The sequence below is a fragment of the Gouania willdenowi genome, chromosome 15 (genome assembly GCF_900634775.1).
Source record: "Gouania willdenowi chromosome 15, fGouWil2.1, whole genome shotgun sequence".
NCBI classification, from domain to species: domain Eukaryota; kingdom Metazoa; phylum Chordata; class Actinopteri; order Blenniiformes; family Gobiesocidae; genus Gouania; species Gouania willdenowi.
This window is the reverse complement of record NC_041058.1, coordinates 9942490-9966324: the sequence shown is the minus strand read 5'-3', so window position 1 is coordinate 9966324 and position 23835 is coordinate 9942490. Positions and strand designations below refer to the sequence as shown.

Here is a 23835-nt window from a genome sequence, read left to right as displayed (position 1 = left end):
GAAACATTAACATACTCAACCTGATATGGGATAGTATTAATGATTGCAAATACACAAAGGCAGATTTGATGTGATAAATGTGTAAAATTAAATTATAGTTTAGTTTTCACTAGTTGACAAAAAGATAGATATAGTTTTTGTTCACATGTATGTTTTTAAATCAGTCATGTAGCTATTTTTACTTAAAAATGTAGTTGGTGAAAATCTTGTCAACAAAATGAATGCTGGTTTGCACACCCCACAGGGTGCTGAAAACTCTGTATTGGCAGCACACACTGGTTTTCTTGTTTGTCTGCATGTGCTCAGAGGCTACATGAACCATTGACAGATGGAGGAATAGCAGGACATAAGCTGCAGGGAACATACAAACCAAAAAAGGTGTGCAAACTATAGAAAGGCTCATGAACAAAATCAATTTCCCAACGTTTCTTAGATTCCATGAACTCCTCTTTCTCCAGACTAGAGTGGGTCACACCCACATGCAGCTGAAGTCACTCACTTCCCAACACTTCTGATACATGAGGTCAGCATAGACAGTATATGGAGCAGGACCGACCACAGCATTTTAAATACATTGGTTAGGCATTTTAGGGCAGCAAATGAAGCGAGTCATTGATTAGCAGTGTGGCCCATCAGCTCCAATGAAATTCCACCTAATCAGAGCTTGTGTGTAATTCAGATAAAAACTATTTCATCCAGCGATACATGACAGATTTGAATCCTTTCAAGGTCAGTGCAAAATAAGCCACCAACAGAGTGAATTTACTTGCTATCACATGCACCACGAGATAAGCTTTAGGGTGTTAATGATGTTGGGCGAATGTGTTGTTGCAGAAGCTGAAAGCAGATTAAAGATACTGGGGGAAAAAAGAAAATGAAAGCTTTTCTCTGAGGACACAGAAACAATATCTCACAGTTTCACACAGTGCAAATTTATGACCTTCGCTGGTCCTGAGAAAATAACTTTTTAAAAGTTGAAGCTTTTAACGGCAACAATACAACCCTGTTTATTACACTGATATAACCTTGTTGGAAGCGTCTGAAGCCAAGGAACCTTTGAGCAGCCATGTAATAAAGCTGCAGTATGTAGAAATGTGAAAGTGGAATGGAATCAACCACGCTCTGACCTCCCTGTTTTTACTGGTGTCATCGTGAAGGCGCACAACTGTGGAGCTCTTAGCGACTTTGTTCTCAATAGAGACAAGTGACAAATGTAGGGATGTAGCATCTTTATCTTGTGTTTTATCAGAGACCTTTCTGATGTTTTAGAGCAGTGGTTCCCAACTTTTTTTGGATTGTGACCCCATATTAATATCAATAACTTCTGGTGACCCTTAAGACATTTCTTTTTAGAATTAGTTTTTGATCACTTTTGTTATACTGCATTACAAATAGAGTTGCCAGTATCAGTAACAATTTGTGCCAGTTCAGATACTTTTATACTGCATTTCATTATAATTATAATAATAATTGTTATTAACTAGATTTGTATTTGACTAAACAAAAGTATAGAATGCAGTTGTTTAACAATGTGTGTTAACATTAATTAAAACATTTCAAAAATACATTTTCAATCAGTAATTATTTTTCCAATCAATTACTAGACATTTTATGCGACCCACATGGGGTCCTGACCCATGTGGGTCAGATTGATGATTGATGATTGATTGAGTTGCCTTGTGAAATGCGCTATGCAAGTACATTTGCTTTGCCTTTGGCGTTTAACCAGTGTTGAAGGTGACTTTTACTGTTTCAATTGTATTTTGTGGTGGCACTGTACTGTTGTGTTTATTATTGTATTTTTTATTTTGCCTTGTTGTACAGCACTTTGGTCTACTGTGTTGTTTTTAATCGTGCTTTATCAATAAATTGGATTGGACTGGACAATGGTATCAAATGCATGGTTATTTCACTGAATAAGAAAACAAATTGCTAATCAAAAAGTGGCGGACCATTCTAATGGAAGATTTGAGACCATTGACCACACACTGTATTTACCAGCTAGTCATAGAGTGTAGTAGTGAAGTGATGCTGTGGGTTCTGCTGGCCTTTAAGTGCTGCCAGGATGTTGAATGGAGGCATTGCATGCTCGTGACAAAAAGCCCATAACTTGCCTTCTCTGTAATTTAGCATGTCCATCACTCCCTCTGTTAGCCACAGTGCATGAAATTGAAGTTAGCCTTGGCGAGCTGTAAGAATGATTGGCAGCACTTCTAGTTATTTTTGATAGTGATTGAAAAGCGCAATTCATCAAAAATCAAAAATAATGAAAAAAAAAAGTTATTCCACAAGGAGAAAAATGTCTGTTAATTGAGCAGATTGACTTCAGATATTCATTCTTTTCTATTAAATAAAATAAAATAAAATAAAATTGTAGCTGTGTGTTGTTATAGTGTTTATAAGAAATGACAGCAGATGCCATATTTAATGTAATCTTCACAGTCTACCCACGCATCACACTTTAGCTTCTGCAATTCATATCACCACCAGTATTTACATCTCAGTCATCGTTTGGGTGTAAGGTAAACAAAAAGGCGTTAAGTGGGTCCTTTATTCACCAAACAAATCTAAGACATGGGAGGAAAACACTGGGTGAATCACATACTGTGCTTAATGGGACCCCAGGGCTTTATTAGATCTGGATGAAAGTCCTTTCCTGCCATTAGAGAGGCCTTCAGTTAGTGATGGAAAAGTTCATTCATTTATTTTCACATTATCATCATCTTTACAACATTCACAAAGTCACATATGAAACAAATGTATGGGATCAGTTATTGAATAGGAAAGAAAATCATTCTCAATAAGGATTGATTAGAATAAAATAAAAAAGTATGCGAAGAATTATTTGGTAAAATGAAACTACTACAAACTGAAAAATACTAAACTCCCACACAAGTGAAAAACTAGATTATTTTTAACATACTGTTGTAAGTGCACATTAGGTAGAGCATTTACAGTAAGCTAGAGAAACACAGGTCCATGTTCTGTTGCTTAGCAACAGTTTCCGAGTTTACAGAATGTCACTGAGACAACACTGCCCCCCTCAGGATTTAGCTAAAAATGCTTGAATTGACATATTTTAACTCATTTAATTTCTTATCAGTTCAATTTAGTCACTTAAAATGTAGTAATGACTTTGCAATGATAATATTTTGTTTAGCATTGTATCTTATTGTTGCTAAATATGATTTTAGAATTGAGTGCTCTAGAAAACAAGGTCATATTTTATTTGCAACCATTGAGATGCAAACTGTCACATTTTTCCATAAGCAGAAAATAATGGGTTGTTCAGAAAGTACACATTACAAAAAAATAAAGTAACCCCTTCCCATGAAATAAAGCTTTATTTTGTAATTTGAATTAATAAAGTATAATCTTACCTTAAAGAGTAACAATACATTTTAAGTAAGTTTAATTAAGATTAGGTATTATATGATTTTAGATCAAAATAATAGAGAATTTCAAGTATTGGTAATAATTTCAATGTTTTATTTTGTTTTACCTTGTCTGCACATGGTGTCAAAGGTCAACACTATAAAGACATGTTTTGTTATTGCAATTACATAAATTAATTTATATTATTGCATAATTGTGAGCATCACCAGCCCTCCCTGAAAAAGGGGGAGAAACACTTTATTAAAGATAGAATATAAAAAGAGAGGGCAGTGTTACACCTAGGTGGGGGGGAAGGGAACGGGGAAGAGGGAGTCAGGATAGGAAAATGGAAGGGGTGGGGAAGAGTCCACTGTTTTATGGTGAGAGTGAAAAGTAATGTTCTAGTGCTTTCAATGTTTGTTTTTTTTCCCACTTTTTTGCATAAAATAAAACTCTTTATAGCTGAAAAAAGAAAAAGAAAATCAAAAACAAGCACGAAAGAGAAGTGGTTTGCATATGTTTATTACCTTCATAATATTATTTGAATGTTTGAACAAACATTTTGCCTACTAGACAATTTCACCATAAAATGCCTTCCTCTAATATCTGTACCACATACAGCTAGAAAAAGAACAGCATCAACGGATGCTACTGTGAACAGAGCTTCAGCCGCACGGCAACGTTTCTACACAAACTCCTCCCTGGAATTTAGTGTTGACGCTGTACCATTCCTACACAAATACTCTGGTTGTATAGGACAGAAAAGTTTTGTACAAAAGTCAGGTAATACATAATTTTTCTTAGTGGTTTACATTTATTATAAATGTACCATTTATCTTTTTTTTTGCAATACAATGATTCCGTCAAATAAATCCCTTTGGGGGGGAAAAAAAAAAAAATCAAAGGCATAATTGTGAAACTTTTTTTTTTGATCAAAGGCAAAGGCTAGACAAACTGGTGGTAAACTTCTTCACTTGGTTAGTCCATTTACTGATCCAATACTTCTTTTTTAACATTCACTTGATTAGAGAAGATCTACTGCCCTCTGAGCAAACTGATTTAAACCAAGCGAGGTGTGAAAACAAATGTCTGCTAGGCAGAAACACGAGTCAAAGCACTCAGAGCATCAACACTTTCTACGTAAGTACCGTGAGGAACAAAGGCCGAACCTGGCCTCAGGTTTTCAGACTCCTTCCCTTTGCCACCTTTTATCCTGATTTAAAGAACAAACAAAAGTTCACTTCCTGGTTTGCATTAGCAACCATGTCCGAGTATCGTTTAGCGTAGTGTTTAAAAAAAAAAAAACACAAAAAAAAAACTGATAACCATCGAAAATGGCTCAAATCTGATGCAAAACAAGATGGAAATGAGGAACAAAATCGACATAAAGGGTTGAATTTACATAAATCTCATTGACATAATTATGAGGTGGATGCTCATTTTAGTTGGATTTTCTGGAGGAAAATGTTAAGTGACGTGCAACGTACATTCCTTCATTTGTTGCACTTTTTTCCCCCTGTTTGAACCAAGGTAAGAAAATGAGCGTCTATTTATATTTATTGCAAAACGCAATACAAAGAGGTCCTCAATTGCACTTAAAGCATGTTCATAACATTGAAAATGGATTGGCTTGCAAAAATAAACCAACAGATACTAAAATAACTGACAAAAAAATAAAGAAATTAGTAAAAAAAAAAAAACAGATCAACTGCTGAAGATCAACCTTTTCGCTTTGGAAACAGAAAAAAAGCTTTTGTGATAATACTGGTGCAACCTGTAATTAAACACTGCTGGGGAGGATTTGGATGGTCTCATTGCTGATCATGCAAAAACATCCATGTTTGAAAAAGCAGATACATTCGCAGTTTACGCTAGAAAAGGGGCATCGTCATTTCGTGTGTTATCTTCCTCTCAAATGCAATGCGAGCTAACAAAAATACATAAAACGATGCTAAGGCAAATGTTTGAGTATTTTTCAAGTTTCCAGAAGCACAGAGGGAGGGATTTTGGTCATGTGGACGGAAGCAGTGATATATATTATAACAGATAAAGACAAACCACAGAACGAGGCCTGATGACACAACCAGAGAGAGGCCTTAGCTTAGCTGAACCCAACTGCCTCACGTCTCTGCTGCTGTCCTAAGGCACGGCCATGCTTTGGCTCCACAGATTCAGGTAAAAGCAAGAGCAAAAGTCATTAGAAAAAAAAAATCATAAAAACTTATTCATGAACTTATAAAAATACACATGTAAACTGATTACAAATAAACATTCAACTCATTTGCCTAAAAATGGTAATAAAAACTAAAAATAAAATCATAATACATAAAGGAGTACAAAATATTTAACTACTTATTTTGTCTATAGATACACTGACCTGGGAGGAATGTCCACTTCTTATAGTACACTGAAAGCAGCCAAAGAGATGGTTTCCTTTGGTATTATTATTATTATTATTATGTGAACTCGACACCATTTGGTTGTGCTGCCCTGTTTTCCCTTCATTTTGGTGCTACTTTAATCTCAAAGTCTAAGTGCTTCCATTTGCTCTGAAACAGAATGCATCCGTGCTCTTAGTCAACACACACACACACCCACGCCCGCACACACATACAGGCACGTGAATCGTCGGGTCTTATTATTGCAATCCTAGAATACGGCTCTCACAGGCAAAAATCTAGTAAATTTTTAAAGTGCATGTCACTGATACACAACAGCATAGTTCAAATGCAGGTAGTATCAATGCGTAAAATGATTGTACTAATCATTCTGCCTGTTCAGAAATACTGGACAGTACCCTTCTTCATGTAGGAAAGTGAACACTGATTGATTTCTGTCTCATAAATCCCTTTTTTTGTTTTGAAACACGTTGGCACATCAGGTAATACTATGGCTTTTTGTACATATAGAAAAACTTCATTCATTCTATTGTGAACAGTCATAATTAGGAGCTTAAACAACAGTCACTGCGATCTGGGCACCTTTGTAATAAACACTAAGGGTTGGTGGATGGCTGTGGGGATGGTCAACGAGGTGTGGAGGCGTCTACCATCGCCCACTGACGCTGGCCATGTCGGCGTGAAACTGGCGGGAGAGGCGGCCGCTGGCACCTCCTTCAAGAAAAGACGACCTGATGGGCGGCTCAAAGAGCTTTCTCCGGTTTTTGTTCAGTTCTGCGGAAAAGGAACGAGAACAAATCTCATGAGGACAGAGGAGAAGGCGGGCTGATTCTAAACACTGGATTTCTGGATAAATGTTTAGAAAAGAAATACATAAATCCTTACAATTTCTTGATTTAAAGATGATCATTCTAGGAATTTCAAACACCGTAACACCAAACAAGTTGTTGGAGCAAAACGAATACATCACATATTCGTGTGTGATGATCTGTGTGATTACATATCCATGCTCTACATATACAATATATGCGTGTGAGGATTCATTAAGGTTGTGTGCCTGCATATCAAAGCTCCATATACAGTACTGTAGTGTTCTCCTGATGACCTGTCCCATGCCTCTCTGCCTGGTGAGTCACATAGATAAACACCCTCAAAGGAGATACGTGTTTAGTACAGGACCTTCAGGCCATGAGAACAGCGCCTCCACACACTTAAAAACCCAAAACAGTCAGACACACACACACACACACACACACACACACACACACACACACACACACACACACACACACACACACACACACACACACACACACACACACACACACACACACACACACACACACACACACACACACACACACACACACACACACACCTCTCTCTCTCTCTCTCTCTTAGAACATTATAAATGATATCGTATGTTTTTAGATTATTAGCACAAGCGTCCGTACCTCTCAGAGCAGAGAACTTCATTGTGCTCACTTCTTTTGATTTCGTTTGTTTTCATAATTTTTTGTTACTTTGACTCACATTGCCTGCGTCTGGATTTCATCATCACAGAGAAAGTATACGTTCTAAAATGATGGATGCTGAAAATCTGCCGTGACAAACTCTAAGCAACTTTTTCAGGTTTTTTTTCTTACAGCATTAATCACTGCCAAGAAGTTGCTTCTCACACATTGGAACAAAAAAGAACTTCCACATATAAAAAATGTGGCTTTGAGAACTTACAAATACTCTCCATCTAGAACGGATAAGATGCTTTCTTATTTTGAAGAGGTACTGTATGGTCCCCTCTCTTACAATACCTTCCTCCGACATCCTGTTAACCTTAATATCTCTAACGTATCGTTATAATCCATATGATAGTTTGATCAGTTGAATGGTTGAATGTGTGATCCTCTTCCTCCCCAATGTCTTATTTTGCCTTAGTTACTTTCGTGATTTATCACTGAATCCTTTTACTTCGATCAATTGTTACTAGCATTCATGTACTGTATCTACTTTTGTTTACAATCTGTGTTCATGGTTTGAATGTTGTTCATTTTAGTTTGTGGTTTTATTATTCAGACACACGATTGGTCCATAGATAAAAATAGAAACATTGTTTGTTGTCCGTTTTACTTGAAGAAGATCACACACAAGTTATTTCATTGTAAATTTACAGGGTAATGTTTATATACTGCCTGAAAATGCTCTCATAAAAACATTTGAAACTTCAAATTCAGGTTTGATAAAGAAAAAAAAATTGAAGGAGGAAGTTAAAAGTTGAGGTGAAAATGCACTCCAGCAGGAAAATGACTTCAAATTCCGGGAATGAAGTTACATGTGTCCAACTGTTCCCATGTAAAATACCTGAACAGCATGATTGCGGCATTTTAAGGCAGAGATTTCAAAATCATTTCAGTTCAGGGGCCAAATACGGAGCAGTTTGATCACAAGTGGGCCATAGATTTTATGCAGGAAAACAAGTAATTTCAACATTATTGGGTCTTAGTTTATACATAAAATACAAAATATGTAAGAAACCAACTATAGAGAATAGAAGAATAGAATAGTCATTATTGTCATTGTACTCGGTGGTACAGCAAAATTTGAGGGGTGCTCGCATAGAGCTACAGTACACCACAGAGCATAAATTAAGAGACAGGAGCAAAAACAAGGGCATTGAGTATGTACAAAGGTAATAAAAAAAACAATGCACGACATTTAAAAAGGTAAAAAAAAGGGGTATTTTTTCTCTTAAAACGAGACATAAGTGAGTAATTTACAGAAATAAATAACAGTTTAAGGTGCTAAGGTGTTTAGTGCTAAAGGAGGGGGGGGGTTATGGGAGATTGTTCGTGAATGAGTGTGTGTGTGCGTATCCATGGGCGTTTGCAGTCCGTATGGCCCAGGGGAAGAAGCTATCCAAGTAATAAGTGAGAGATGAGTCTCAACAAGGAAATATTGTGGTATAACTTCAGTAAAATGAAAGAATTTTGTAAGAATTTTGAGTTTTTTCCCTACTGTTTAACTATGAAAATGACAGCAATCAGGCGATATAAGCCCTGGGAAAACAAATATTGTTGAGTTTCATTTACACAATGATTCATGTTTTCTCTGTCATTTTTACGTTCTCCTGCAGTCCGAATGAGATGCTCCAAAGGGCCAGATTTTGGCACCCGGGCCATGAGTTTGACATACGTTTTAAGGCTAACAAATAAATTGCAGATGATAAAAAGTTAAAAAGTTTTTTAATTTATTACCACTATCTTAAAAGACATAATGGACTCCAATGTGACATTTTAATGATAGATTTACTGGAATAGGAAAACACAACACCAAAAATATGTCGACTAAAAAGCCTAATCTAAACACTGTAAATGTACAATAAAGTGTTTCTGGACCACTTTGTATGACAGACTGATTTCCAGAGATTACCTGATAGACTAGAGGAGGAAACGTGGATTCATATAAAAAAATAAAATAAAACTGAAGTAGTCAAATTAACAAAAGTTCTCAATGTTTCCCTGTGATTTCTAACAGACGTTTGTCTAACGGTCAAAAATTTGACAGGAACATTAATCTCTGAGCACTGCCAGTAGAAACCATCAGACTACTGGAGACACGGCTCTCGTGTCAGCAGCTCTTTTTACTGGCAGCGCTCACAAACCTGGATTGCCTCAATTTGTAGTTTCACTTGTCACCAAAGACAAAAATGCAGCAAAAGAAGGAAACACTCAGACGTGTATTTTGCTGGATTGGAGCCTTTCAGACTTTCAGTGGTGAGGAAAGCTGAGCTGTATTTAGATGAGGAGAGTCCAATCTTCTCACTTTGGCGCTCCCTGCACTTCCATAATATTCCTTTTTCTGGAATCATCATTTCTGCTCTGATCTGAGTGTCACACATGGCTCTGGTATGACATTCATAAAGTAAAGGTTTACAAATGACCAGTGACGGGAAGCTTAGGATCCCAACACAAGCATGAATAACTCACAGAGCAAAACAACAACTCTTCTAACGTCCAAGAAATGATGTTCATAATGAAGTGCGACATCCATAAAGGGCCGGGTCTACAGCAGCGTGGAGGAAGCAGCTGCAGCAGCTGTCGCAGCTGCTCATGTACGAGTCCGCTCATGTGAGAAATATTCACAGAAATACCATTTACTAAATTACCAAAAAAAAACCTCGAGTTTATTAGTAAAACATTGGTAATTTTTCATCAAAAAAAGTCACGATTCAAATCCTGTGGGTAAGGTTTTAGTTAAAGCGTAATTCATGACCTCCACACAGTAGTAGTGGTTTAGAAACAAACTGAAATACGTGATGTGTGCTGCCTTTCTACAACTCAGAGTATAGGATATATGTTTAATTTCTGCACTGCATCTGTCCTTATATAATATGTTATAACATGTCAGGAGATCAAAGTACATTTCCCGAAGAAGAGTTGTCTGAATAAATGAAACCTTAAAGGGCCAGTATTAAGAATAATTCGCTTTATAATGGTTTTGCTATAGTGATATACATTCCTTTAGCCTCTGTCAGAGGGTCAAAGTTGAAAAAGTTCTGTTTCCTCCCTCCCGTGCTATTCCACATTTTGTAAAAAGTCAGCTCCAAACGGGCGAGTTGGATTTTTCTCGTGTTGTGATGTCACATCGCGGAAACTCCTCCCCCTGACAATGCTCGCTCCTCCTACCCTAAAAGAATGCTCTCTCCTCCCTCTCAAACTACTTCACAAGAAAAACAAACATAGGAATGGCAGGTTGATATTACAGTTAATATCTTTACGTTCAGTATATAGATAATCCAGTAATAAATAGATAAACCAAAGAGCGCTCACAATCAGTTTCACTTTTAGTAGCCGTTATACCACCTTGTATCGCCTTTAGGGGATGATCTGACGTGTTTGTGACCATGTGCGGCGCAGTGGTCGGACAAAACAATGGACCATCGTCTCTAAATGGACTATTCCTGTGATCATAAGCGATGGGGAGGACAAGAAAGCGGCGTAGCATCTCATGTGAGTGTTTGAAACAGCTGACTCAGCTGATAGTTGAGTTTACTTCCCTGCAGCACAACGTGTGTGGTCACAATCAGTTCCATTTTTAGTAGCCGTTATACCACCTTGTATCGCCTTTATGGGATGATCTGATGCGTTGGCAGCGGTTGGACAAAACAATGGACTATCGTCTTAAATTGACTATTTCTGTAGTCCGAAGAGGTGAGGAGGAGAAAGAAAACTGTTAATGATTTACTGCTGCTGCTAAACACACACACTGCTGCAGCGTGTGTTTTTACACCTACTCATGCATATGCATTAAGGCCCAAAAAATGGCTCTGAAAGTGACTTTTCAGAGGCTAAAACTCAAAAAAACAGGCGGGTTTGAGAAAATAAAACTCAAATACTATGTTGTTGGGGTTCTTAGAACAAATGGAGATGGGTGAAGAAATGCACAATACTGGACCTTTAATATATTATTCAGAAAGAAGACACAAAGAACTTGCTAGAATTATTATGCGTCTGTCCTTCCTGATGCGTTTCTTCTCAATATAGATACAAAAGTACACAAGCATGCACTTTTTTTTTTTTTTACCTGAAATAGCTAGCAGCATTTTCCTGCGAGCACCAAAGGTGGTGATCCCCAGTTCTTTCAGGTCCTGGTCTGTTAGAGTCAGGAATGTCTGGAGATCGATCTGAAAGCACCACAAGGTTGTCTTTTTAAAATGATCATCATTGTATTTCAGAAATCCAGAAAGGCACAAACATGAACCAAAGAGAAAAAAACTTGGTGTGACCTACTACCTCTTGTTGCTGGAAAACGTCGGTGTACTTCCCCAGGCCCAGTTTGCTGAAAAGTTCAGGAAGGTCGGAGCCTTTCAGAGAAGCGTTCAGGCTGCAGCCGTTACTGCTGGAAACTGATGAGATGGAGTCCATGTAGTTACTGCTGCTGAGGTAATGCTCGGCAGCTAGTGAACAAAAAAAACACACCAGCTTTAAAAAAACAACCCAAACCCATTCAATTAGAATATTAAAAAGAAAAACAAGAAAGTAAAACAATATATTGTCGCAATAAAACTGAATCTATTGATTATTTACCAGTGAACTCCATAACCTGATTAAATATTGTTACAACTTTAGTATTGATGACAAAACGAAGACTGAAACCAAATAAAAACACATTTGTAAAAATGGCACATTCATACATCCATTTAAAAAACAAAAAAATAAAAATAAACGCTAGATGTAATATTTCATTTCTCTGGAAATCTATTAAGGTCCCTTCAATATCCCTGTGGCTACGAGACGTTATGTCATTTATTAAACTAGAGAAAATAATTTTCTCAGCTAAAGGCAAAAAAAACAAAACACAATTTGATATAAAATGGGGCCTCTTTTTGAACAACTGCAAATTTAATCTAATTTATTTCATTTTCTCTTTAGTTTTATTATATATGCACAGTTATCTAGGTGTAACATTTGATATATGTACAAAAATATGTGCGAATGTCTCTGTGGTGTGTATAAATAAATACACAAAATAAATAATTTGTTGTAATGAGTGACATGTGTGTCTTTGTTTAAAAATATAGTATACAAAGGAAAACTGTTGATTGAAATGTTGTTTTATTGTTATATCTCCTAAAAAACTAATTAATAAAAAAAGATGAATAAATGATGCATGAAAATTAGTTAAAAAAAAGGCATTTCATATTGACATAAACACTAAAGCATCCCGTGTCTTTATCTCAGAAGAGATTTAAAAAAAAAAAAAGAATATTGGTTTAGGTTAGCTTAATGGGATAGCAATACTTTTACTAAGAATTAAAAAAACAACAACTTTTCAGTACAATTTCAGAGAATCTCAATACACTGAGCTATCATGATGTTATTTTACATTGAATTTTATCTCTCATATTAAAAATAGTAAAGTTATTACCTGTAATGGCATATGTGCATATATTTTTGTTGGGGTTTTGTTAAAATTACACTGGACATTTACTCAACAACCAGCCTTTTCATCTGGACTTCCAACGGAAAGCTACTGTACATTATCCAATAAATAAAAAATAACCTGTTCATTTTATTTAAGTGAATTTCTAAATTGTTCGGTGCTTGTGAAAGAGTTAATAGAGGTGTGCTCGCTACTGACCAGATTTATTCTGCTTCCTCTTGGGACTGCTGACAGCAGAGGGAAACTCTGGCAGGCCGTTTCCATTCCTCTCTCTCCAGTTGTCAGAGTCGCTGCCGTTGCCCACGATTTCTCTGCTGTTGGATCGAGACAAGGACAGTGGAGAACCCTGAGAGGAAACACGGGGAGTCAACAGTACATTAATGTTAGAAAGAAGGTGCAGAAAGAACGTCAGACCTTATCAAAATAGTTTTCTCACCTCGTACGTGGTGCTCATGCTGGGTTTGTAAGGCACGTGATTGGCTCTCCGCAGCTCCTTAATGGTCTCCGCTGGCATCGACTTAGAGAAGCCCAGACCGCTCCATGTGTTGGTCGGGGTCCGGACCTCAGTGACCACCGGCTTTTTTAACATGGCTGCGTTTACACACACATGTAGAAATGAAAAGATGGGAAAAACCTACTGCATTTACAATGAATTTATACACAAAAATACATTTTTTATTATCAATATACTACAAAAAAGCCAACAATGTTTGAACAATGTGACAAAAGTACTTGGTTACTTACAAGATAAACTACATTTTGATTTTCTAATTTCCAAACATGGGTAGACAGACTTTTTCTAATACATCTTTGCTTGGAAAAAAAATTCTGCTCTTAGATTTGTAGGAACGTAGATCTTTTACTTGATTATTTTCATTTTTTTAACAACTGTCTGGATTGTTAACTTTGACCTTGAATTAAGTTTTTAATACAGATGTAAAATAATGTACAAAAGAACATTTCAAAAGTCATGCAGTTTCATAAGCAAAACCCATGTGGTATAAAATCATACAATTTCAAAATAATTCAGGTTTATTGTGCTGCATACTGCAACCTATTGACATGGAGGATTATTTAATACATCTTTATTATTTCAATAACTTATATTACGAACTAAGAAAGATTTAACACAGGTTTACAGAGCACTTCCTTTTTTCTTTCTGTATGCATTTGTTTTGATAGGTTAAACATGAAACTCACCTTTAGTTGCCAAGAGTTTCTTCTGTTCGTAGTCAAAAGCCTAAAAATTCAGAAGTATACAGAATTTACTCAGCAATGGTCACAATTGTATTTTGTCTATTTGTGTGTGTGTGTGTGTGTGTGTGTACCTGCATGTTTGTGAAGGAGGTCTGAGGTGCCAGCCTGATCCTCTCCCTCTCATTCAGCTGTGCAGCCCGTTCAGCCGCCCGCTCGCTCCCCGGCGCCCTCTTATCTGCCACCGGACTGTCTGACGAGCTGGACTCAGCGTCCGAGAGGAGACAATCCGAACTGTTGGTGTCACACACAAAATGTTCAAAAATCAAAAATCAACGGACGATATCTGTCCGAGCCTTTCCCCATCATCCCTGGAGCTGTTAACGCTCAAAAGATTAAATGCGTTATACAAATAAATTTGCCTTGCTTAGGATTATTTCAGTTATAGTCTAGTTTTAGTCAAATAGGTGACATTAAGATTCTAGTCGACTAAAGCTATTACAGATATAGTCGATTAAAATATACAGCATAGATGTGTATACATTTTAAAATATTATGATATTGGATGGTATTAATTTTTGTAAATACACACAGACAGATTTGATGTGATCAATACGTGAAAGCACATGATCACATGATTTCTTATTGGATTTTGTCATAAGTGAACGTTAGTTTCTTTTTTTTATTAGTTAATAAAAACATATCAATATATTTTGTATAGTTCACGTTATGCTATGACAAACATTTTCAGTCAACAAAACTGACACTGGAAGAAATTGAAGGTGTTTCTTCTGAAAACCGTGTGTGTGTGTGTGTGTGTGTGAAAAAGCTGGAGCGAATGTGCACATTAAAACCTACTGCAGATGGGAGTTCTTGGTGCCCTGCAGGAGCTCCACGGCCTGCCGTTTCCCTGACGAAGTTTTACATGAAGCCAGCATTTGTTTCAGCTCGTTGCCATTCGCAGAGTGGGAGGGGCTTCTGGGCATGCCCACTTCAACAAATGTGTCAGAGCCTAAAGAATCAAACACAGACAAATTATTTTTTTAATTTAAAAAATTCTAAATCATACAGTTATGTGACAAACTGCACTATTGCTCACTTTGATGAGTATTTTCCACACAGGAATTGAAGCTTTAGGGCATATGTGCAGCATGTGTGTCAGCATTAAAGCCTCCCTCGTCCATGGATTAATTAAAAACACAGCAGCTGTGATTAAACGAGTTCACATACAGGCTCAACAGTGTTAGCAGGATGTGCATGTGTGTGTATAACCAATAATATATGCAGTAATAGACTGAATGTTGTAAAATAATATGATGTCAGTCAATCTAATGAAGTTCTTTGTGGTTTTTGAAGTTAGAGCAATGGTCCCAGAATGCCTTTGTGCACAGAGCGGAGCTATGCCGGGCCAGACGAGCCAGTCCAAACACATTCTGGGACACAGGAGGAGGTAAAAGGAGGGCGAGGTAAACTTACTGAAAGAACCGGCTCAGAAAACAGCAGAGAAAAGCGAGACGCGTGAGAGAAGGTTTAGGGGTGAAACCACAAGTGTGGGACAGAGAGGAAATGAGAGTCAGTCAGAAATGCAAAGAGACCAGCACTCAGTTTTAATCTGATCCAAAATATTTTAGTCAATGTGGAGTTCGGAGGACGGTTTGTAGAAATAGAAATAAGTTCAGCTAAAGGTGTTTTCCTGAAAGCTGGTTAGAAGGTTACATAGATGTCAGGTGGAACAGTTTGAATTTCACATTTATGTTAGCAATGTAAGGCTGAAAAATCGTCGTTGAGCTGAAGTGGGATTGATGGGTGTAGTGGGAGGATGGAGGTGGGGTAATGTAATTAAAAAAAGTAGGAACAATTAGTTTAAACTGGAAAATAATGAGCACGACAAATTGTAAATGTGGTTAAATTGGCAAAAAAAAACATAAAATATAGTGGAAAGAGGTAAAAAAAATAAAAAATACAATAATGAGTCAACATATGTAACATTAGGTGGGAAAACTGGTGGAAAGAGTTTATAAGTGCCGAAAATGTCTGTAAAGTGAAAAAAATGTGCAGAAAAGGCATTAGAATTTGATGGAGACGCGGCAGAAATGGGAGTAATGTAGCAAAAATGCATTAAAAAGTTATGAAAATAGATTAAAATATTACAAGTTTAGTGTAGTTGTAGAAAAAGGGTAAAAATAAGCAAAAATGGGCTGAAATTGTTCGAAAAATGTTCCTAGTTTCTTGAAGGAATCTGGTGACAACCTCCCAGTGTCTCACGGCCACAAATTGGGGGGATCTGCTGCAAGCCTTTCCACACCAGATCTTTTTTCATTAAAAAAGAAACGGTATTGAGGTGTCTCTGAGTACTGTTGTTTTATCATGAGTTGAGTATTTTGTTAAACCCCTTTCAGATACATACAGAAAAAAATAAAAAAAATAAATAAAAAATAAGGTAATCATTTGTCCTGCACACACTGCATCACAGTCCTCAGTTCAGACTATTTGCAATTTGTAGTTGGATGGCATTTACTTCATGGGCTTGTTGTGCTTCTATTTAGGGACGTACCTTCATCTGGGCTGGACTTGCTCGACCGTGGCTCTGATGAACTGTGGCCCCCCGCCTCCTGGACTGAGTCACATGGAGCTGGACTCAAAACAGTTTCTGCTAGCGACGCTGTTGCTAACCTTCCATAAACGGAGCCCGGATGCTGCAAAGCAAAATTTACACAAAAAAAAAAAAAACACACATACAGAAAAAAGAATTCAAACAAAAAGAATAACAATAAATCAAGGATCACTATATTTTTTGGGGCGTTAAAATGTGGTTTACCTTGACATGTCCGTTTAGGGTGCAGTCAGGAACCCCGTTGGACTGCTTGTCAATGGGTGCGAGGCCTGGGGGAGGTGATGGTGTACTCTGTGTGTAACCCTGCACACCTGACAGCAGGATGCTGCTCAGGGTGGCCTGGGTGGCAGGGTGCAGCATCAACTGAGATGAAAACGCTGACAACACAAGAGGGACAAGCTGTCTGATTCACAACCAAAATACATGTTTCTCAATTAAAAATCGAAATAAGACACACTAAATGGTGACAAGGGTAGTTAAAATGTTTACTTCTTGTACCAAATAAGTATTTAAAAAGAAATTGGGATCCATGCACATTGATGGTTATACTGAAATATCATAAAATGAAGAAAACTAAAAGCTCTTGTCCATAGTTTCTCTGTAAATATCCAAATATCACACAAACACATTTCATTTTAAAACAGAAAAATGCTGTTTGTCTGGTTTTGTATTTCTGCTTTGTCAGTAAAACAAAATAACCACGCTGTTTATTTGTTATTTTGATTTGGTTTTAAAACAGAATAACCAAAGAACGAAGGGTACAAGGATTAAAAAGGCTCCTTGAGTATTGTTTTTTTTTTTTTTTTTTTTTTAAACACACACAACCTTAATCTCTAGGTTTCTACCCATATCAATGACCCTGAAAATAAAAAGCCATTTCACATTTCTCCAGTGACATGCGGTGAGATTCACTGACTGGACACCTCTGGAGTCAGATGCACACATGTATGAACTCAATAGAAGCTTTAAATGCATTTATTTTTTTAAACATAATCTTACATTTGTACATTTTTAAATATGCAGCACTTATTTCATTGTACTTTTACTTTTATTCGTTCTTATACTGCAATTGCCAGAAGATTTTCTTGCTTATATTGTATGTTCTTGCACTGAAATGGTGCGACTTTGAATGTTATTTACAAAAAACATTCGAATTCTGATTATATTTTAATTTTGGGCTTAATTAAAACATTCAGTTCTTTAGAAAGGTTTTGATTGTTCTTTAATCAATTCCATACACCTGTCTTTATTTATTAATATTTACTTCTCTTTATGACCACATATATTTCTGCTGTATGATGATTGACTGCTTCCAACAAGATTTAATTGCATGGTTTTCAGTGCAATGACTATAAAGCGTCTATATATCATACGTCTTAATAAAATAGCAAGAAAAACAATATTTTTCATTATACATCTGAAAAAAAAAAACAAAATTTTCAATAAAATGCATATTTTGAAGTGTGGTAAACAAACCTTGAGTACTGGTTAGAGAGTTGGGCCAGAGCGAGGGTGAGGGTGTTGGGGTGCTGGGGTTGGGGGTGTGCAGAGGGCTCATAGATGAGTTCAGAGTGTTGAGCACTGTATTTGGGGCTACAGAGTTCTGGAGGGAGTGGGGCACCGTGGCACCGAGAAAACCTGAGGAGTGTAGTAGAAAAATGTGAAAAAGACTGGTGGGATCAGAAAAACTCATATCGGCAGACGTCCAAAGTGCGGTAATTCTTTGAGATAATAATCTGTTACACTTGGAAAACAATCTCGGTCTACATGCTATTTTAGTGGAATTCCACAAAGCTTCAATCAATGAGAGAGGAGTTGAAAATTTCCTAAATTTCAACACGGTCAGGCATGCTCAGGCAATTATTCACTCTTTTCCTCCTACCGAGTGAAAACATATTATCCACATCACAAACAATGTGCTGCTTGGTGTTTTTTAACCCCAACACAACAAACACTACGTATGAAAACAAAAAAATACTCAGGTCTGCGGCTTTAAAAAGGGGTTACTTTGGCTCTCGGAATAAAGCCAGGGCTTCTTTTGGCAGACTGGGCTGTAATCTGACGATGAAAAGCATGTAGCAATTACTTAAGGCCAGGATGTGGATGTCCACAAATTCACCTCTGGCTTCCTGGGTTTCAATCGGACAATGAAAAAAAAAAAAAAAGCTTCTACCATACGCAAACTTAGGGCGACCTATTTTACTGTATGCCCTGTTCTGTTCAAGTGGTTCGTACACGGAGGAAAATTTATAAATAATATGAAAAGTTTATAAGACAATTAATAAAACAAGCAAAAGACTATGTGCTACTGTTCTCCAATGATGATCATTTATAACTTTCGGAGCCATGCCGTTGACCCCTACTTTCACAGTGTAGACTACCTATAACTTTTTACATTTCAAAATTAAATGCAAAGTATTATAAATACTACTGCACACATTGAAATGCTTTCTGTATTTATGCAGCTGAAGAAAATATAAATTAAGTTATAGAGTGGAAATTAACTCCATCAAAAATATTTCATCATGTTGGCAAAATAGACAGCTGATGGCAAAGACAGTATCAAATTTTCAAAAAATGTACATTTTGTTGTGTTAAAAACACATGATGAATCACAAATGTCAATCAGAAAGATCAGTAAAAGATAAGGATGTAACCATTAAAAAGACGTATTATATTTAAAAATCACATTCCATGGTAACATAATTTGTTATGGTATTCATGTCAAATATATATAAAAAAGGAGCTTTTTAATAAGCTAATGCTAACCCCTAGCTAACTCGTCTACAGTTAGCGCTGCTGACACTGTAAATGAGTTGAAAATTCTTCATTCCTCTGTATGATGTGGACAACTTTTTCTTTTATTACTTTGTCCTTTAAAAACATTCATGCAGCTTGTAAGTGTGTATGCAACAGGGTCAATAAAACTATTAAAGAATGTTTAATATATTCAAGCCAGGTCATGTTTACTGGTGAGCTGCTTAGCTAAGTTGCGGCTAAAATGCTAGAAATTTGAATTTTTTTCATTTTTTCCCCCAATTTTTATTAATTATTTAATTTACTTTAATTATTTTTTTAAATTAGCACTTTAAAGGAAAAAAGAACATAAAAAACATCAATTCAGCTGTATGAATGTACAAAAAAAAAGTAATAATACTAATAGCATGTGCGTGGGAGAGGTAGAGGCCAATAGGCTTACAAATAAAAAGCCGATATAATAGGATAAGGATATAATGTAATAGTGCCTGATCAAATATCCTTATCCTATCATATCCTTGTGAACTTAATTACTAGATACTTTACTTTGAAAGAAACTTGAAATAGTTTAATTGCACGTGCCTTACGGCTACTTACCCGTCCTGTACTTTTTGTTTTACTTGGTTGTGTACGGGTATATTTAAATGTTAAGCGTTCTATTTGTGTATTTAATTTAATTTCTAATGTATATATTTATATCATATGAGTGTTTAAAATGTCTTTCATAATCAATGTGTTTTAAAAAAAAAAGTATCGGCTTTAGATATCGGCCATCGGCTTAATTTTTTATTTTATTTTTTTTAAATCGGTATCTGCATCGGCCTTTGAAAATCCCATATCAGTCGACCCCTAATTTTATGTATAATTTTATATGCTAATTACATAGAATACATATTTAAGTTTTTTTTCCTTCTAATTAAACTCTCTTCGTTTTTGACAAACTCAATGCAGAAGATTCTTATATTGTAATGCGCTGCGTTGGAATGTGCAACAAAGTTTTACTGTAGTTTCCCTTTTTCTCATCAAGGACAAAACCCAGTAGGAAGTGGAACCAGTTTTCTTACCCAGATTACTGAGCCCCAGGCCAGCTGAGGCCAGGATGTCCAGGCCAACGGGGCAGATAAGGGACGGGGATGGACCATTACTGGAGGGACTCAAAGCCACAGGAGGTGATGAGGAAGACACTCCATTGCTTTCAAGGCCCAGGAGGAACCTTCGTGCTTCATACATGTTGACTGCATTTCTTTCCACACTTTTGACTATCACAGACTGGGAGAAGAAAGGAGGAAAAGAAAAAAGTGGTAAACATTAAAAAAAAAAATGATGTAATAACAATATGAACTAGAATGATAATGGGCCAATGACGTATATGAATTTCACCGCATGATATTTCATAAAATGTGCATCATTGGGTATGGTTTGCATGAATATTATGATGGAAATAAACATAGAAATCTAGTAAAATACAACTAAAAAAGGCAGAAAATAAATGCGAATAAAGTTAGACTAATTTTAAAGATTTTTTTAAACAGCAGTAGTGGCCAGACAGTCACACCACATGATATTTTGACATTTTGAATAACAAAAAATTATAGAAGTAATTTACTAAATAACATTTAAAAACCAAAAAAACCAAAGTGAAGTTACTTCATATTTGGTACCTTTTTATGCATCTAAACCTTTTTCTAACTAAAAGAAATGAAGTTGGACAGAATATCATTGACCCAAATTCCATGTATCGTCATTAATAACTCAAAAAATACAAAAATACCCTACAAATGCGTAAGAGGCAAAAAGACTCGATAAGACAGAGGAGAAAACCAAGGGTAGGAGTGAGTAGTAAATAAACACTCAAGGGAACATAGGGGGTGAAAGAGAGACTGAGGGGGAGTCGAACTCAAAAGGACAGAAGGAAAAAGGGAGTTTGGACAAGATTAGAAGCATAAACATTGAAAGGATGAGGGGGAGAGTAAGGCTCCAGTAATCAGAGGGTAAAGCACCCACATGTAGGGGTCTTTAATGTTTCAGTGAAGGGTTTTTAAGACAACTTGTGTTGGGTGTGTGTTTACACTGGCACTTCCACACCTCCATCTGCAGCCCTGTCTGCTTTGGCAAAGGAGCCAAGGCGCCAATAGAAGGTGGGCAACACAAAGAGTCAAACTTTAGATTAATAAGCCTCATTTATAACCATTGTAGCTGCACAAAATGTGACCTGAAAGATGCATATGACACTTTCTACGCAAAGTTAGTGACGTATAATTCTAAATGTAGCGTGAAGTTGTGTGTGCTGGTACCCTCACTTTGACCCTTGCGTACGAACATTTTGGAAACAACGATGTGTTTAAATGGCTAAAAGAAGCCAGCTTCACATATCAGACTCATAATAAAGATGGACACATAAGACAATGGCTGTGTTTGAAATAGCACACTGCGTATTATACACTACAAACTCAATGGGTACCGTATACTGTCAACTATATGCTATTAGGATGATTAGTATGACGACCGATCTCACGAAAACATTTCATGCTGACATCTCGGTGCTACTGACAAAACTTCCGTTTAACTTCAAAATAAGAGCCTTATTTACAAAAACGTTAAAAAAAAACCTACTGTATTAGAAGACAAGAAGAGGTACTTTTATTTTGAAAAGGGGATTTTTAGCTTGAAGCCGGTTCCAGGATGATTTTACATTCCGCTCCCAATGCATCATGGGGCTGTTGCATATGACTTGTGTGCCCAGCGTGCATAATTAAAAACAATTCCTGATATAGTATACATTTAGGTATTTCTCGCATACTCAATCTTTTCATACTATCTAATGTGAATGCATTACATACTAATTTTGACATCAGACTTAGTATCAGTAGTACGTTAGTATGCCATTTTGAACACAGCCATAGACTGCACAGTTACAGTACGTTCTCTAGAACAAAACATTGTAGCAGTACAACATTCTGCAGATTGCAGGAAATTGAGTTCTCTGATGAATTATATAATGTTCAAAATATTCTTACCTTGCTGGGCTGTTTGGGCTTTGGTTTGATACTGATGAAAACATCCAGCTGCTCCATTAGCGCCGTGATACACTGAGGCTCCACCTCCACGTCCTCTTTAATGTCAAACATTAACACCAGTGGCAAACAGCCCTGTGGGAAGACAAATGTCTAAACCTAAACTTACAATGACTTTCTTTAAATACCCATAAAAACCGTGAAAACATACAACATGTGTTTGTTGTTTATGCACCATTTGCTTTATGACGTTGTAATTTGTAGAACAAAAAGTAAGACATAGCCACTGGGTTCGTTCCACACAGAAAGGGGAAATTCCACCAAAAGCAATCTGTTTTGCCTGATTACCACCACAAAGCCCACAGACGACTATATTTTGGTCGGAGAGGATGATGGCTCTCCCATTGTGATGGGGTGTAATTAGCAGCAGCGCGTAGAGCCAAGCTAAGATTTAAACCGTAATCTACAGTCTGGCAGAAAGAGGCCAAATCACACAGTACAGTACTGTGGTGGGGCGTGTTTCTTCTGACTGATCTGTTCCTACTTAACGACTAAAAAATGCACTCCTACCCCTTCTGCTTTCCAATGTTTTCTTTTATACGCTTTTCATTTTACCAGGTTTGTTGTACTGTACAAGAATGTGAACAGCAGAGAAATATTCCACGAGAAACAATCTTGTATAGTCATGAAAACTTTGGCATTTTCTAAATGTCGCTAGGACCAACTGGGAGACCGCAGACAAAGAGAAGGCAGCTCAGGCGAATTACTGCCCTGCATTATGGATGTCCAAACAAAAAGCTAAAATTGTTTACTGCTGGGACGTACGGTACTTTTCCCAGCAACACTGAAGACAGTACAAGGCGTACAATAATTAAAAATCCACTTATTCAACTAAGCTTCAAAACTGGATATATATTCCTCCTCTTTCTTCCAGGCCAAAGAAAGATTAGCCGCTGTGGTCATGGGCAACAAGACAAAAGTGACCACTGAGCACTTTAACCAAAGAAAGTTTATATACAAGAAGCTGCCCTTGGTTTTACACACTAATGCTAACACAAATTTTCTGAATTGCAGGGGTTCTATTGCAGTTATCATGGTGTAAGGAAGCCAAACTAATCATCATGTATGAGAAATACATGTATATATGAATAGCACATTGTGACATGATTGCATCCATCTGCATGCAGGAATGCAGCAAGAAAAACTAACCAAAGTCCATGAAAGTAGCTGCTGTGAAAGCTCTGTTAAAAAAAGAAGAACAATGGCTAACTATAGACCCAACGCTAACCTTCCTTTCATGGCCAAGATCATAGCAAAGCAGCTTTCACTGTAGCTGTTAGGCTACAAAGAAGTAGAACAAACTGCGGGCAGAACGGGATTCAACCTCGAATCTCATCTCGTTTAATGTCATGTTAAGGTTTTATTTATTCAGACAACTGTTCCTCAGGAAATCCACTTTGATCTCCTGACATGTTTCGACTGACAACTGCCAGTCTTCTTAGGAGGCGTCTGCTGATCACTTTGATGTTTCCTTTGAAGTTTC

General features: G+C 36.8%; 1 protein-coding gene across 3 annotated transcripts in view; it reads right to left on the bottom strand.

Moving 5' to 3' along the window:
• Positions 1-4890: 4890 nt before the first annotated feature.
• bicc1a (BicC family RNA binding protein 1a) overlaps positions 4891-23835 on the bottom strand; it is a 66416-nt gene continuing 47471 nt past the window's right edge. For all 3 annotated transcript variants that reach the window (XM_028469460.1, XM_028469462.1, XM_028469461.1), the window contains 13 exons: positions 22296-22427; positions 20343-20547; positions 17998-18159; positions 16726-16898; positions 16462-16603; positions 14766-14919; positions 14042-14201; positions 13914-13953; positions 13150-13304; positions 12912-13059; positions 11564-11727; positions 11355-11454; positions 4891-6548 (listed from right to left, as the gene is read on the bottom strand). In XM_028469460.1, the coding sequence (XP_028325261.1) occupies positions 6421-6548; positions 11355-11454; positions 11564-11727; positions 12912-13059; positions 13150-13304; positions 13914-13953; positions 14042-14201; positions 14766-14919; positions 16462-16603; positions 16726-16898; positions 17998-18159; positions 20343-20547; positions 22296-22427 (1863 nt within the window). In that variant the 3' untranslated portion in view covers positions 4891-6420. The remainder of the gene's footprint in view (positions 6549-11354; positions 11455-11563; positions 11728-12911; positions 13060-13149; positions 13305-13913; positions 13954-14041; positions 14202-14765; positions 14920-16461; positions 16604-16725; positions 16899-17997; positions 18160-20342; positions 20548-22295; positions 22428-23835) is intronic.